The sequence below is a fragment of the Stegodyphus dumicola genome, chromosome 7, assembly GCF_044657685.1.
Source record: "Stegodyphus dumicola isolate Sdum_Otavi_A_Nest chromosome 7, ASM4465768v1".
NCBI classification, from domain to species: Eukaryota; Metazoa; Arthropoda; class Arachnida; order Araneae; family Eresidae; genus Stegodyphus; species Stegodyphus dumicola.
In genome coordinates, this window is record NC_140774.1 from 100,780,614 (window position 1) to 100,796,389 (window position 15,776).

Here is a 15,776-nt window from a genome sequence, read left to right on the forward strand (position 1 = left end):
CCTTTCACTAGCACGTAATGAAAACTAGTAATCTTAAATTTACTATCTGCAGCAAAATGAAACGTCATATATTTCGAGATGATTTTTCATACACAGCACTCATTAAAAAGCGGCAAGATTTTCATAATAAATGAAATAATAATTAAATGATGCGGAACACTTAAGTTACATTTTAATAAAATCCATAAACCTAGAAATAAATTATTATAATGTTAATTGCTAGACGTTAATCTCGCACACCCTAATTAAAGAGGTAAGCATAAGTACTCATAAAACTGCATTTTAAAATGAAGAAATATATCTGTAATTATAATCCTTCAGTTCTGAAGCATTAATTACTTCCGTACTTAAAATCTGGCTTCAATTACAATTACTTCAATAGCAACAAATGGGAGACGCCTTCACAATTAAATTACAGATTCCTCTTCAGAATTATTACCTACACTTTAATTAGTTCATTAAATATTCAAAAGATTAGTTTTACGCCCAATTCAAGGATTACCCTGAAAATTCCCGTATTCTCAAGGATTGCTTACGAGTGTCAGAATGCTCCTGTCGCAAAGAATTCCCTGATTTTGCACGTGCATGAAATTTATTCCGCTTAGGCAAAGGTCTGAGCGTCAACATGATTAAAAATTCATATAGCTACCCATGGACAGAGCAGAAGAAAGCAAGATTCCCATTAGCATTTTGAAGACTCAGAAACAATTACTTCACTATGCATTATTTCCTGCAGATAAGAATGTAAGACTGAGCTTACTGCTATTACAAAATTCCACTATGTATGTATATCATATATTTATTCTAGATAACAGAATTTGTATGGTTGCGTTTAAGTATTGAAAACTGATGAATGCTTAACGCACAATTCTAAATTGCGAAACCATATGACGAAGTTTTAAATTTATAACCGTACTCCTATTCTACACATCGCGCATATAGTAAGGCAATTTAAAACTGATATTTATCTAAAAATAATGACTAGTTTCAGTAAATTATCAACCTTAATTTATTCAATGTTGCTTTTTTAACTCCAATGCTTTGCAAGTCCATGAAACGCAAGAATGATGGTTGGCAAGAAATGAATGGAATTGTTGTTTAAAAACACTCGTCACAGTTTTCTAAATAGTAAATTCATCAAAGCAAACAAAAAGTAGTCATATGGAGCGAATTAAGCAGGGTATGATGAAAGAAAAATATACTTGTTGATGAAAAGCTACTAAAGATGACAGTCCGATAAAAAGGAAACAACATCGCGTAGAAGACGACTGATACTAGATATTCCTAATCCCTATATCGTATTGTCTAGAACTGATCAATAAAATGCGGTAACACTTCGATTAAAAAACAATAGCTTAAAACTGAAAAACATTTTAAGAGAAGTAATCATGCCATTCGATAAAGCAACATGACTCGTGTACAGTTAGATTAATTAACTGCACACTAAACTGCTTCTGAGAGATAATAGTTTGATAGCAGCCGTTCTTGAAGAAACTAACGTTCATTTTCAGTTCTTAATCAATAGATAAAGGTGCCTTCTTTCGTGTAATGAATCTCTCTCTCACTGCCGAACTGCGCGATGTAGAAATAAATACCTGCGTTCTTGGAAGAAAATATTGCAATAAAAAATAATAATAATAATAATTAAAAATCTTAAATGTTTCAGATTTTAAATTACGTCCAAAGGGGCGTTTTTTTAACGTTCTGTGTGTTACCTTTATTTATTAAACAACATGTTCTTTCTTTGCACTTAAACCATCAAATTCAGTTCAATAGCAATGTCGCAAAATAATTTTTAAATGAGCATATCTTTAGAATTTCCGATACACATTTCCGCGCGCTGGAGATAAAAAGGTTCTTTTTTTCCCCCCGTAAAGTGTTGTCATTGCTCGCTTTTAAATCCTTGAGTTTGTTTATCAAAAATTCGTTAGCGTTTTACAAGATATGAAATCGATAATAAAACAAATTCAAAATTTCAAATTTGCGTCTCCACATGCTCATATTCATAGCAGGATTACGTCATTCAAGATTCGATGGCTGTGTGTACCGTTGTTTTTATCCCAATGCGTGAAATATTCATACACTTATGCAGATTTTTTATTATTTAATTTCTTCAAATATAATGCAGGTCTCTAACATTTGGTGGCAACAGTTTGAAAAGTGAAACGGGCATTTATAGTGATTCAACGCAAAATCGCAAAATGAAAACAATTGTCCTTCAGGGACAAAGTCCCTTTGGACTAATAATAATAATAATTGATTTACGCATAATTATTAGCAATTAGCTGATATTTATAATTCTTAACTTCTTTTAAATGGTGGGCACTAGCCATTTTAGGGTTGGTGCCAGAAGTGGTGGTTTATCTAATATGGAGGCACCTAGTAGGCGGCAACTGTTACCTCCTATGAAGGAACAGGCAATTTACACACATGCTTCTCCGGGATTCGAACACGGGCCCTTCGGTATGACATGTCAGAATCATTTACCACTTTCCATCTGAACGGCACTAATTCATTAATTATAAATAAATACTTGTAATTATGTAACAAAACAAACATTTTGCAACCCATAATTTAATAATAACACCCACCACTCCTTTAAACACCTTCTCCCGATGTTATTCCAATTGGACTTTGAGCGTCATGCTGCAAAAAACTGTCTGCAATTGCGTCGTCACCTGTGCTCAGTCAGTACACTTTGAAAGCTTGTTAAGCGAAGCAGCCGCAGTGCAAATTAATGGAAGAAAAAGTAAAAATTTACTAAATTCAGAAGTATGATAGGTTTCATGCAAATTTAGCCTATTCAGCTCGTTACAACAAATGTTAAATTACTCAAAATACACTACCTCCAATAATGCATTTTAATATTAGAAAATAATATATGCACTACTATGAAACTTCAACCCTTCGTAGAATAAATGAATGCTATTAATTCTTCTTTTAATTCAGATTGATCGTTTAAAACAAAACAAAACAAAACAAAAAAACAAAACAATTTTTTTTTTTCCTTCCAAATTCACTGACGTATTTCAGAGTTGAAAATTAAAATTTATTTTTTAAATGAATTTCTAAACTTTCGTAGCTAATTTGGCGCCACTTCTATTTGTTCACCTGAGGCAATGCCTCATCTGCCTCACCTTGTCCCGGCTCTGCCTCGATTACTTGAAGCTTAAATAATTAGGTACTAACTCAGTACGATTAAAGAAATATAGCAATAAACGTGACAACATAAAGTTGGTATCATTATCGTAAGTAATATGGAATGATTCCCGAATGAATTCACTGACTCTGAATGAATTAAAATGTCGTTTAAACTGAAGGGTTTATACAATTCCAGTTGTTTATTCAAATGCCAAGAAGTGCAAAACAGATTCGCTCTAACTCAGTATAGCATCAATGTATACAAAACGAGATAAAGCGCAATAGTGCATTTCTGAAGTGCTCATGATCCTTTTAAATCTGTTTCTACTTAACTTTTACCAATAAATGATGAATAAAAAATTCTTATTGTTGTGAGAAATTATTAAAAGCATGTACAGTGAGAATTTATTAAAAGCATGTACAGTCAGTCTACTCTCCATGTCCTTTCTTCTTTGTCTGTGATATGACCATAAAAATTAGATCTACGTGAACAGAATCTGCACAGATATTTTTATTTTTCCCATCAGAAACGATTCTGATAAAGACGGGAAACTAGACACGCTATCTAAGAACCGTTAGAAATTATGATCCAAGATTTGACAGGACATAAGTAAAGTATTATCAGTTTAAAGAAGAAGAATAAAAAGCTTTTATTACACGCTAAAAATAAAAAAATTGCTTTTTATTTCATGCCTAAATGGCTATAAAAAGTTTTCACTTCCCTTTCTCTTCTTAAATCCCAAGTTCTTATCATTTAGATTATTACTTACAGATTCTTGAATAAACATATACCCGAAGCGTCGTGCTTTTGAATTTTTTTTATTACATTCTATTAAGACGATGTTCATGTTTGCTAGAGGAATTGTTTCTTAAGCAATATGAAATACACAGATTATGTTTTCGAGTTTTTAAATTTACATGGCTACTAATTTGAAAATTCACAAATATATGACGGCAATTATGCTATTTTTCCTACATATTTCTCTACAATCAGAAAACAATCTCTGATTATAACGTTATCAATAATTCAAACCCGTCTACCTTAATTCTGTAAAGCAAATTATTTGCATAACGCACATTTAGAAATGTATGCCTTACAAGTACTGAATGCGGCACATGTAAGATATGCAAAATGTAGATACCAAATTTTAATTTCGCGCTTAGTTATATTCTGCACTTGTTGAAAGATATTAATAATTACGATCATAACACTTTAAGATAACGAAGACAGTTATTAGGAATGAAAATGGAATAAACTTAAAATTTTCTGAAATAGTGTTTAGACGATTCCACGCTTCCCTGGGTGGTCGAGAGGTTAAAGCCGTTGAATACTAGTGCTCTACCCCCCCCCGGGATACAGGCAAATGGCCTGGGTACATGTTTGGTTTTCCGTGATTTTTCAATGCATACTCGAATACGAGCTAATTTCCCTTATAAAGTTTTCCGCAAAGGTGTTTTGCCATATGCATTTAACCTCACACGATTAGTGTATCAGTGAGATTGCTCGGGAACTGTTCTTAACAGTGAACGTGTCATTCCGTCCTACAAGGTTATTGTATTAGCATTTAGTTACTACTGTTAATTAGTCCAGGTGCATTTCCTGTCATCCGGAGACCATTTAGTATACAGAGAGACAATTAGCATAATGTTAAATTTAGTGTTACAAATTGCGCAGTCTTCTTTTGCATATAATTTTTAGTTTCTGGCATGAATATTAGAATTTCTAAATTTTTGATAATTGACTTTTTAGTTAAGTATTATTTTTCAGGCAGCTAAGACATTCTCAGTTGCTCACAATGGCTGATAAGTTACAAACCAGTAACAGACAGTATAAGTTACGTTAAGACATAGATGCAAAGCACTTATATTCCACAGTCCTAGACAAAGCTTTAAATCTTGTATTATTCCTCAGTAGACTTTCAGAATAAAAAAATAAATAAGTAATTTTTTTAAAATTAAATACAAATGATAGTTTTCCAGAATTACATAAAATCATACTCTGTTGAAAATTAGCAGCTAGAAATTTCTTTACGATAAGAGAAAATGTAATTTTTCAATTCTCATCACAAACAAATTAAGAATAAGAAAAAGGTAGTATTCCAAATTTACGTAAAGTCGAACTATTGAAAAGATAGATGCGATCTAATTTACATCCCGGTGAGGGCTATAGAAAGGGAAAATTATAGTAAAGGGTTAAATCATAATACTTGGTTTTAATATCTTTTTAACGTTCTTTTACAAGGCATTTTAATGTCTAATTTATCTCTATGTTTTTTATGGCTGACGGTGTAGGGATTATAAGATCAAAGTAATATAATTATTTTTATTCTATTTATTATATAATAGGCTTTCTTTCTTTTACAAGTCCAATAGAAAACAGCTCGAAAAATAAAACAGAAAAATTTATTAGCATTTGGATTATAGCTTCTGAGCAACTTTGTCCGAAACTCAAAAACAGAAGGGGGGGGGAAGACAAGAAGAAGAAATTCATTATATAAATAAATAAAGATTCAATGACTTTCTTACATACAGAAAATAGTGTATGTTATCTATAATCACGAGAAAAATACCAAATCCAGTAAATTTATATGATTTACATAGATAATTTGGGGATACAATGATATCAAAACCATCTTAATCTGCAAAGCTCTTCACGAATATCAAGCAAGCATCAAATCTTTGACAGCCCCATAAATGCTTTTTCTACGCGCACAGCATCGTAATAAAACCTGGGAAAGAGACGCTTCCAATTATACTAAAGATGCCACTGTGATTTTGTCATTCACCTCGTGAGAACACAAATGCGACCATCCGTTTCCATACAGTGGACTTCTAACTTCTTTGCTCTTTGAAACCTTACTTGCGTAAATTTACATAATGAATTTCGGAATAATTTACGACCATACGGTTACCTGTCAGATATATGATAATGTTCTGCATTACATAACAAAGAAAAGTCAATTAACGGAAGGCCTAGTCTTTCCTACCGATACCTAACCTAAGATCCAAGAATCCGCAAATCTAATTATTAAATATATTATCTTCTAACTTGTTTACAGTAGCTTAACACCTGTAAACTCGTTTTTCTACTCAATCATCTTTGATTGAAACATCTTTAACGTTTCACCTCTTAAATTGTGGTTTTATAACGCAGTAATGATACATCAGTGCCCTAAAATTTGGATGATGCAAGGTAAAATGATTGCATCTTTGACCCTATGAGATTAACGACCTGTGTTCTTAAGGAATACTGATGAGCGTTTTTGACAGAAAATCTTTTCCTCCAATACATACTTCGGAAAGAAGCCACAATAAAAAGGTTTTGCATAAGTTACAAAGGCAGTACAACGTCATAATAAATAATAATTTTATGTTATTATCTATTACGGCGTTGAACCGTCGAGCGTTATGACGAAATGTAACTTTTAACTGAAAAATTCAGGAGAAACTTTTGCTTTCCATTTAGACAAATTCTTTATAAATTTATTAATACTTTGATAAAGTAGTATCTAGAAATTTTATATTCTTCCTTAAATAAAAAAAAAGTGGTGAACTATTCCAAATTAACAATTCTTGTAAAATATTAAATACTAACAAATTTCTACTAAAAATGACTAAAGAAAACATAACATGTGCGATTACAAACTGTGTTGTCTGAACAGAAAGCAATATCCAACTACACAATGTTTTATAAATTTCTCCACAATTCTTGTAAAGCTAATGTAAAACAGTAACATTAAGGTTTTCATAAACATATAAGGTATTTCTCCCGATTTCCTAGCGTGCCTTAGCTAATTTTTTATCTTCTCCTGCTTCCCCCCACCAAAAAAAATCCTAATGTCTCTACAAAAATTACAACACTTTAAGAGAATTTTATGGTCAAAATTCTACACGATTAGCATTAGGGTCGACTTCAAACATAAGTGGGATGAAAAGCCACCTAGGGCGTCGCTTTTTGGGCAGCGTCAACTAATATTTCAGCTCACAAACAACTTAGCAGGAGTTATACTAAAACCAATGTGCACTGAAATATTAATATGTTTTTATAAGGTATTTCTCCCGCCTTCTTAGCACGCCTTTGTGGTGTTACGGTCAGCACGCTCGACGCGTATTCGAGAGGTCCATGGTTCGAGTCCCGGCGAGAGCATTGCTCATTTTTCGTATCTCCTGCTTCAAAATAACCTAATGTCTCTACAGTTTAAGTTGTATAGAGGGCAACTGCTCTGATCGCCCAAGACACCGAAAATGCTGCAAGGGAGCTGACTAGTATAATATACATATATAAAGTAATATTGTTATTGATAAATTCGTAAGCCTGACTTACTTTTTCTGTCGCTTATTGCATATGATTGCTATTTGAATGCATGAGGCATTTAATTCAAGAAGGAAAAAAAATAAGTACGTGTTAATTTGTTGAATAAACGAAACATTAAAATGACAATACAAGCGAAAAATTAAAAGCAAAGAACTAAACTGCTTACGAAATCTCTCTTTAAGTTTTAAATATTTATGAAAATTTAAAGATTAATAAGCTTCTTTTATACTTGAAGTTCACGATAATGTAGTTTTCAAAGCAAATTCCTTATTTATATTACAACATGCAATGTTTTAAATGTTAAAAAACACTGTATATAATATGTTTTATTCTAGTTATAAGATTTAAGTTCCAAATCTTCCCCAGTGCTTTCTTTTCCACTATAGTAAAGATAATATTTCTTCTATGATTTAAGGAGGAATTTATTTATAACAAAAACTGAATCAGAAGGTTAACTGTGGCTAAATTGTACCCGCTTACCTTTGCAAAGCTCAATCAATATAGTTTAATAATTTAATATCATAACATTCATTTGCATCATAAATCTTATGATGCTACAGAATGAAACAATTTCAATAAGGTCGATTCACTTTCTTAGGGTTGCAAGGCAAAAGTCAATTCAGCTCAATGTTCCGAAATCAATAATAAACAGTTCCAAAATTAAAATCAAATATTTCTATATTTGAGAAAAAGATGAAAAGTAACTTTATAAAAAACAAGTAATTTAAAAATCAGAGACATTTTTATTTGTGAATATTAAAGCTTTTGTGCCGCCAACAGCTTTGCAGCGACTAGATGACTAAAGAAATTTTAATGATTTAAAATGAATTTACAAACCTAGTTTTTTTCGGGGTTATTTTCTATCTTTTGTTATGGTACAAATTTTGTAATACTTAAAACTCTGCAATTCATTTTTATTCCTTTATCTCACGGGTTCTCAACCAGAAGAGAATTTCTTCCTAGGAGGGGGGAATGCAGTCAGATCTTTAAGTATTTAGTTCTAGTTTATGGAAATAAAAAAACTATTTTTACTCATATTTTGATTATTTACCAACATTTTCTATACCTTTTTGTTATTTAATTTATAAAACAGGTCAGAAAATAATCTAAATCTGAATAAATGTATATATGTATTTTTATATAGTTTATTTGAAAATAATTGGGATGAATTTTTAGCAGTGGTGAAAGGGGTGCGTGAAGTAAAAACTGTTGAGAGCTAAGGCTCTATACATGCTTAGCACGTTTCTTTAAAATACGCACTTCAAGGCCCTTCAGATCTGTCGCCCTCTCATTTGGCATTTTAACGCGTGTTGTCATTATAAAACAACACTTATTTTCTACAACTCATTTGAGAATACATTCCAAATCAGTCTGCATTCGTGCGTTGAAACAAAGTGGGAAGAAAACAATTAGAGGACTACAGCATCTGCTGCAATTGTTACGTTGGCTACGAAGCAGGTCTGGAAAAATGACCCTGAAGTGCCTATTCTAAAGTAACAGATTATAGCAGGAAGCGAAATAGTCAGCTTACCGTCTGAAAGGAAGTGAATTGTTCTGAACTTGTCATAACTTGTAGAGTTAATAAAAAATAAACGATGACTTTAATACTTTCTTATAATACTGCAAATGGTTAAAACTTTCCTCGATAGCTTTTATATCGATATTGTTGTTCAATATTATTAAGAATTCTGTAAATAGATAGATAATTTGAGTGAAATTATATGTGAAATTGTTGTATTATTCTGTACAATGTAACATGAAAAACTGAGAAATGATACTCTGTCGGAAAAATAAGAATACAGCGCCAAGTCCAATTAATATTGAGTAAATGGCTATCGCCGAGCTGGCAACGGCTTTGGCGACCAGATTTTGCCACCGAATTCGAAAAGAAGTCGCCAAATTTCGCGACCAGCTGGCGGCATTTTGGTCCAGTCCCTGTATAACTGCAATAGATATTGTAAATAAATAACTGCAATTGATGCTCTGTGTAACTGTAACTGTATTCGGTTGTCATACCCCTTCCAGTAATTTCAAGAAGCAAAAAGTACTAGAAATATATCATCGGCCGGGTGAAAAATATATAAGACCGGAGATAAAATCAGTTTCTCAGTAGTTGTTAGTTCAACCTGAGTTCAAAGTTCTGAAATATCTCCAAGTTAGCTTTGCTCTTTAGATGCGCTCTGCACTGCATTGTGTTTAGCGTTCTTTGTAGTTTAAAGTGCAATTATTGATGGTACTCTGAAGAGTTGCGTGACTAATTGGGGGGGGAGTTCCATAACAATGAAGTGTTTGGTAAAATAAAATTTATTAAGCTATCATCAATTCTGTGTGCATTCAATCTATTACGAAACTGTACGCACGCAGCACTAAGATATGATTCCATTATTAATATTTAATTCATATATCAACTTACATAAAAATATTCAAGTCTTTTTCTAATAACTTACCTGTAGCTAATTTCTGAGTATAATCAGCATTTTCCATAATAAAGTCTAGACCTACTCTGGAATCCATGACCAGCTGTAAGCACTGTTCGCACTGTAATTTCAGTTCCACTTCTTCTGAGTTTCTTCCTTGCAGAGATTTTAGCGTGTCTAACAAAGTTTCGACTCCGTTCTCTTTTACGAAAGCCAAAGCCCAGTCCGGGTCCTTTAAGTGCTTCCGTAACTCGGCGTATAAAGTGGGTGAAGGGGTTCGAAGTTCGCTGACCAGCTCGCCAGGATTGCGGTGTGTGCTGGACTTCCGAAAAGCATCGCGAAAAGCATTCCATCGATTGCTGATGGAAGATGTCGAATTTTTGTCGTCGCAGGTATCTTCCCCATTTGGAATGGCGGTTGAAGATTTCAGTATTCTCTCTGCAAAGACGCAAAATGCAATCAGATTCTTTGTTAAAAAATACAGTATTATCTTAAATATTGTTTCATGATACTATAAAATAACATATGATAAAATATTTTTACTCGCTATGTTGTTCAGATTAGTACAGACACGGATGCTGTTTATGTTCCATCCTTCAACCATAACAACATGTCTAAATTCATATATACAATATAGTGTCTCAAACTGACAGCCTCTGAAACAATTTTGTGCGGCTCGCAAAGATATTTCAGTTAGAAATTTGTTGCAAGTGTTATAAAGATTACAAGATTTCTAAAATATCTGATGTCCGAATTTACATTACTTTCACTCCCTTTAAAAACTACCGTGAATAACGCATCAGAAAATCTATGGAGCTAAAAAATAGAGATTCCATTATAGAGACATTAGGTTAATTGGAAAAGCCGGAAAGATGAAAAATTAGCAACCGCCTTCGCCGGGAATCGAACCACGGACCTCTGGAATATCGGCCCAGCGTGCAGAACCACTGCACCACGAAGGCACGCTAGGAAAGCGGGAGAGATACCTTATGCCATTATTATCGTACTTGTCAGAAAACAAATCAGTTTCGAATTTTTACACTAAGAATAATCGAATTAATCGGGAATACATTTCTATGTGAACAGAATTTTTTCACAGTTGAAGATTTAATAAGAAAAACCCCTATTGATCGATAAGCATCTACATTCCGTGATAAAGATTAATTTATAATAATTTCTCTCCAAGGTTATACATTTCACCAAAATTAAAACGTCATCAAGCGTCACGCTGTTGTAAGGAATAAAAGAAGTTTGTAATTATTTGCATACAAACATAAGTATTGTTATTTAAGAATTGAAGAAAAATTTAATGAGAGAAAGTGACTACGTTGTCATTATTTCTTCTAAAGTTCTTTCCTACTTAAAAACTTTTTTTCGAAAAGCTAAGAAAGTTTTTATAATTCTTAGCTTTAATTAAAGTTTAAATTAAAATAAGTTATTTAATGATTAATTTAAAATGGTTAGAGCTATTTTAAATAAATGGCAGTCTGAAAATGTAGTATTTAGCTATCAATATATTGGAATTACAAAGTGTAAGCAACAAATGTGTCTTGCAGGTACCATATTTCAAATGTTGTTAAACGAAAAATAAATATAAATTTGAATTTTTTCCCTTTGCGATATTATTGTTGTTTATGCATGTCAATGTATTCAATTAAAATTACGTCTTGTGTATTGTTTATATATTCGTTTAGATGCTTAAAAATCGCACATGCGGTCCGCGGTCTATTTGAGTTTTTGAGACCACTGTTACGATATATTCTGCACAAATATTCATTATTTTCAGAGTATTTGCTTAAACACTAAATTCATTTACTAAAACGAGAGTTAAAAAATAAATTAATTGCAATTTTGCTTTTATTTTAAGACTTTTAATTTGAATTAAATTTTTAGTTAGCTCTTTTCCTTTGCGCAGTCAAAGTAACACGTAAATTTCGGTAATATTTAAAATAACGATTCTTAAAATTTTTATGAGCTTAGAATTAATTTTACGTGATGCGCGTTCTGCCGAAACCTCAATCATTAGCCTGCATAACCTTTTTAATTTAAAAATTCTCTCGCTATTAAACCCTGGAACCCCAGGGGTCTGCGGACCACAATTACAAAACACTACTTCAACCAAATATGGTGTTTTATCAAGATGTAACAAGGAACAAAGAGCACTAACACAGTGAAGTCGTGAAAGGGATGTTCTTTTCGCTAGTTTCGTTTGACGAAAGTCGAATTGACGAAGCTACTTCCGTTTGACTTTTTATTTTCTTTTTTATTCCCCTGACGTTCTGGTACAGAGTTAATTCATTATCTATCGTAACGAACTGAAACGTAATACGCATTAGGAGCTCCAAGTTTTCTTGTTTTATTAACCGCAGGCGCGAAGTCAACGACAGCTTTAAAGCCGACTACAATTACGAATATTGTAAAGCACTAGTCTCAGAGTAACGAATCACAGACCACATACGGCCCCATAACTATTTTACATAGAATTTATTTTTCGTAAATTAAATTAACAGCAATATGAAAGAAAAAATCTGAAAGGTTTTATTTAGATTTTAAATTATGTCCAAGGGTGCGATTTTTTAACGTTTTGTGTGTAACCTTTATTTATTAAATATCATGTTCTACGTACTCAAACTATAAAATTCAACAGCAATATTGCAAATTAATTTTAAAATGAGCATATCCTTATAATTTCCGATACAGAGTCTCGCGTGCTGGAGATAAAAATGCTTTTTTTTCCGTACAGTTTTGCCATTTCTCGCTTTGAAATCGAATAGTTTTTACTTCCTTGTACGAAGTAAAAAGGAAGTAATGTAATCGCGAAAAGTTTCAGGCAGCGTATTTCAACGAAAATGTCCAACTTGAACGCTATCGAATGCAATTTAACGATGTGTTTGCGTGACATCTGTACGTAAGGACAGAATTAAAGACTCTTTTCTTCCAAAAGGCCCACCAGCGGCCGAGCGGTAAAGTCGCTGAACACTGGTAGTTCGGTCCGAGGTTCGAATCCCGCGAACGGGCTGGCTGCATGGGTGTTTTCGTGGTTTTCCCCATGTGTAACGTGTATACGATCCAGTTTCCCTTAGAAAGTCCTCCACGAAAGGCATCCCTCCTCTTAGGCAGTTAGCCCTAGTGTGCTTTGCCATAATTAAATACACAACACAACTTTTCTTCCAAAAAAATTATAAAACTGCTTTAAATTTAATTCTGAAGAGAATTTTTCGTGGCGTATGCACGAACGTATGTACGTACGTATCTCGCATAACTCAAAAACGAGTAGCCTCAAGAACGTTGAAATTTTGTATATAGGACTACTATAACATGTGGATGTGCACCTCGTATTTTGGTTGCAATCGGCCGCGCCAAACGTATTTATATAAATATATTTATATGAGAATAAATTGAGTAATTAAAAAAATTAAATTTAAATACATATTTAATTAAATATTCTTTGCGCCATTGCTGCAAGGAATGAAATTTAAATTTAAACAAATTTAAATTCTTAACAAATACGTATAAAAGTAAAAAGGTAAAAAAGCAAATTTAAATTCTAAAAAAAGGAAAAAAGCCAAAATAATTTAACATAATTTAAAAATATGCAAACATTAAAAAGATTTAATTCTCGAACTAATCTACAATATCATTTAAATTCAGAAGCATAAGCAAATCAAGTGCAAAATCTATCCATGAAAATAAATCTACTAATTTAATAAATTAAAATTAAATTAAACAATTTTTTTAAAAAATGCATATGTGAATGATCGTAGAGTAGGCAGATCGTAGAGTAGAGTAGGTTTATCAAGGGGAAGTTGCCTCCAAACCTAACTCTCCAATCATTCAATTCGTGTTTCGTCATTCATGCAGGCAAGGGTAAAAGTCAAAACCAAAAGTAATTCCAATAAAGTGGCACCCCCAGAAATCAACATTTAAGTATTAACATTTAAGAATTAAAGTTCAAAAAGGAAAACACTAATCAAGTCTTTTGAGAAACAAGCAAGCATAGTCAAGAATTAAGAATGCATGAATGACGAAACACGAATTGAATGATTGGAGAGTTAGGTTTGGAGGCAACTTCTTCCCCTTGATAAGTCTGTCTGCTGCCTACTCTACGATCATTCACATAATGCATTTTTTAAAAAAAATGTTTAATTTAATTTTAATTTATTAAATTAGTAGATTTATTTTCATGGATAGATTTTGCACTTGATTTGCTTATGCTTCTGAATTTAAATGATATTTGTAGATTAGTTCGAGAATTAAATCTTTTACATGTTTGCATATTTTAAAATTATTTTAAATTATTTTGGCTTTTTTCCTTTTTTTAGAATTTAAATTTGCTTTTTTACCTTTTTACTTTTATACGTATTTGTTAAGAATTTAAATTTGTTTAAATATATTTATATATATATCCACTCTGTTACCCGGCTCAGTGATCTCAGTTTCTTTACTCTTTCTTAGATGTTTGTTTGTACATTTGTTGCTTTAAAAATGATTGAATTATTTGTTCTTATCTTCCGGTTAAGGTTTTCGTGCCTTTAGTAAATCTGTATGCATTATTTTTAGAATTATCAACAATTTTAAAGTTGTTTAATTTTAAAGTTACTAACCCTAATAATTTTTTTCATGGCGGCCACTGCTTGTTTACATTTTTAAAACAGCAGAATAGTGGATTTGTTGCCAATCTAGAGAAACTTAGCTTCGCAACAACAAAGATAACGCCTTCATTTATTATTGCGAATTAAATCATGCTTAATCCTTTCCGGAATTTTTTCGAGGAAATAAGTGTTTAAGATTTACTTCGTAATTTTTAATACAGATATTTTGAGTTCTTATGTATTTTTGCCTTGTCGCGAAGTGAGATCTGAATTAATTGAATGAGAAATACTCGATCGTCTGTGAAAATTTGTTTCTTTTTTGTTTTATTTGCTTAATTTCTTTTATACATCGTTCTAGCTTTATTATAGTATTTGAATAGAACATGGGGCAACGATTAGATAATTCTTTAAATGATATAAATTTTGTGCATTCTGAGTTATAATATGAACGAAATATAAAATTGTTAAGTGAACCTAGCCAGAGTGTCGCTATGGTAAACAAATATAGTGAATTTTAAAGAGTGCATTTATTCTATCGTGGTTTACGCGCTGTCGACGAAGTAGATTTAATTCAATCCAATAAGTTTAAATGAAATGCAATAGTGCATTTACTCTGTTGTGGTTTATGCGCTGTCGACGAAGTAGATTTAATTCAATCCAATAAGTTTAAATGAAATGCAAGAAAAAATGCGTATAATTTAATATTCCGTACAAGGAAGTCATGTGATGTACACATTAGATTTTTTAATCAAAAATTCATTGAAGTGTTACAAAATATGAAATCGATATATAATAAAACAAATTTCAAATTCAAATTAGAGCTTCCCGCATGCGCATATTTTATGGAAGATTACGTTATTCAAATTTTGATGGCTCTAGGTACCGTTGTTTTATCACAAGGCGAGAAACATACACACATTTATGCAGATTCTTCATTATTTAATTTCTTTAAATATAAAACAGGACGATAATATATGGTGGCAACGGTAATATATGGTAATTAATATATGGTGAAAAGTGATACAGCCTTTTTTAAAGTTTTCAACGCAAAATGGCAAAACGAAATTAATGGCCCTTCAGGGCAAATTGTCCCTTTGGACTAATAAATTATTATGAGAAAGATCTGAAGAAAAGTTTTATTTTAATTATTTTCAGTCCAGTTTCACATTATTTTTTTTTCATTACCATTGAAAACAACACGTGTAAATGCTCCGAATAATATACAAATGGAGCTAATTAATTACGGTGTTTTAACACTCCCTCACTTAGAATCGTAATGTATATCGTCATCACTGCAAAACACTTAATTTT

General features: G+C 32.0%; 1 protein-coding gene and 1 non-coding gene across 4 annotated transcripts in view; both read right to left on the reverse strand.

Moving 5' to 3' along the window:
• LOC118200800 (inverted formin-2-like) overlaps nt 1-15,776 on the reverse strand; it is a 358,115-nt gene that overhangs the window by 180,634 nt on the left and 161,705 nt on the right. For 2 of the 3 annotated variants that reach the window (XM_085820651.1, XM_085820650.1), the window contains exon 2: nt 9,904-10,311. The exons of the other annotated variant lie outside the window; for it this stretch is intronic. In XM_085820651.1, the coding sequence (XP_085676777.1) occupies nt 9,904-10,311 (408 nt within the window). The remainder of the gene's footprint in view (nt 1-9,903; nt 10,312-15,776) is intronic. 3 annotated transcript variants of the gene reach the window in all.
• TRNAI-GAU (transfer RNA isoleucine (anticodon GAU)) lies at nt 10,762-10,835 on the reverse strand. The gene has a single exon. It is a non-coding gene; the product is annotated as a tRNA-Ile (tRNA).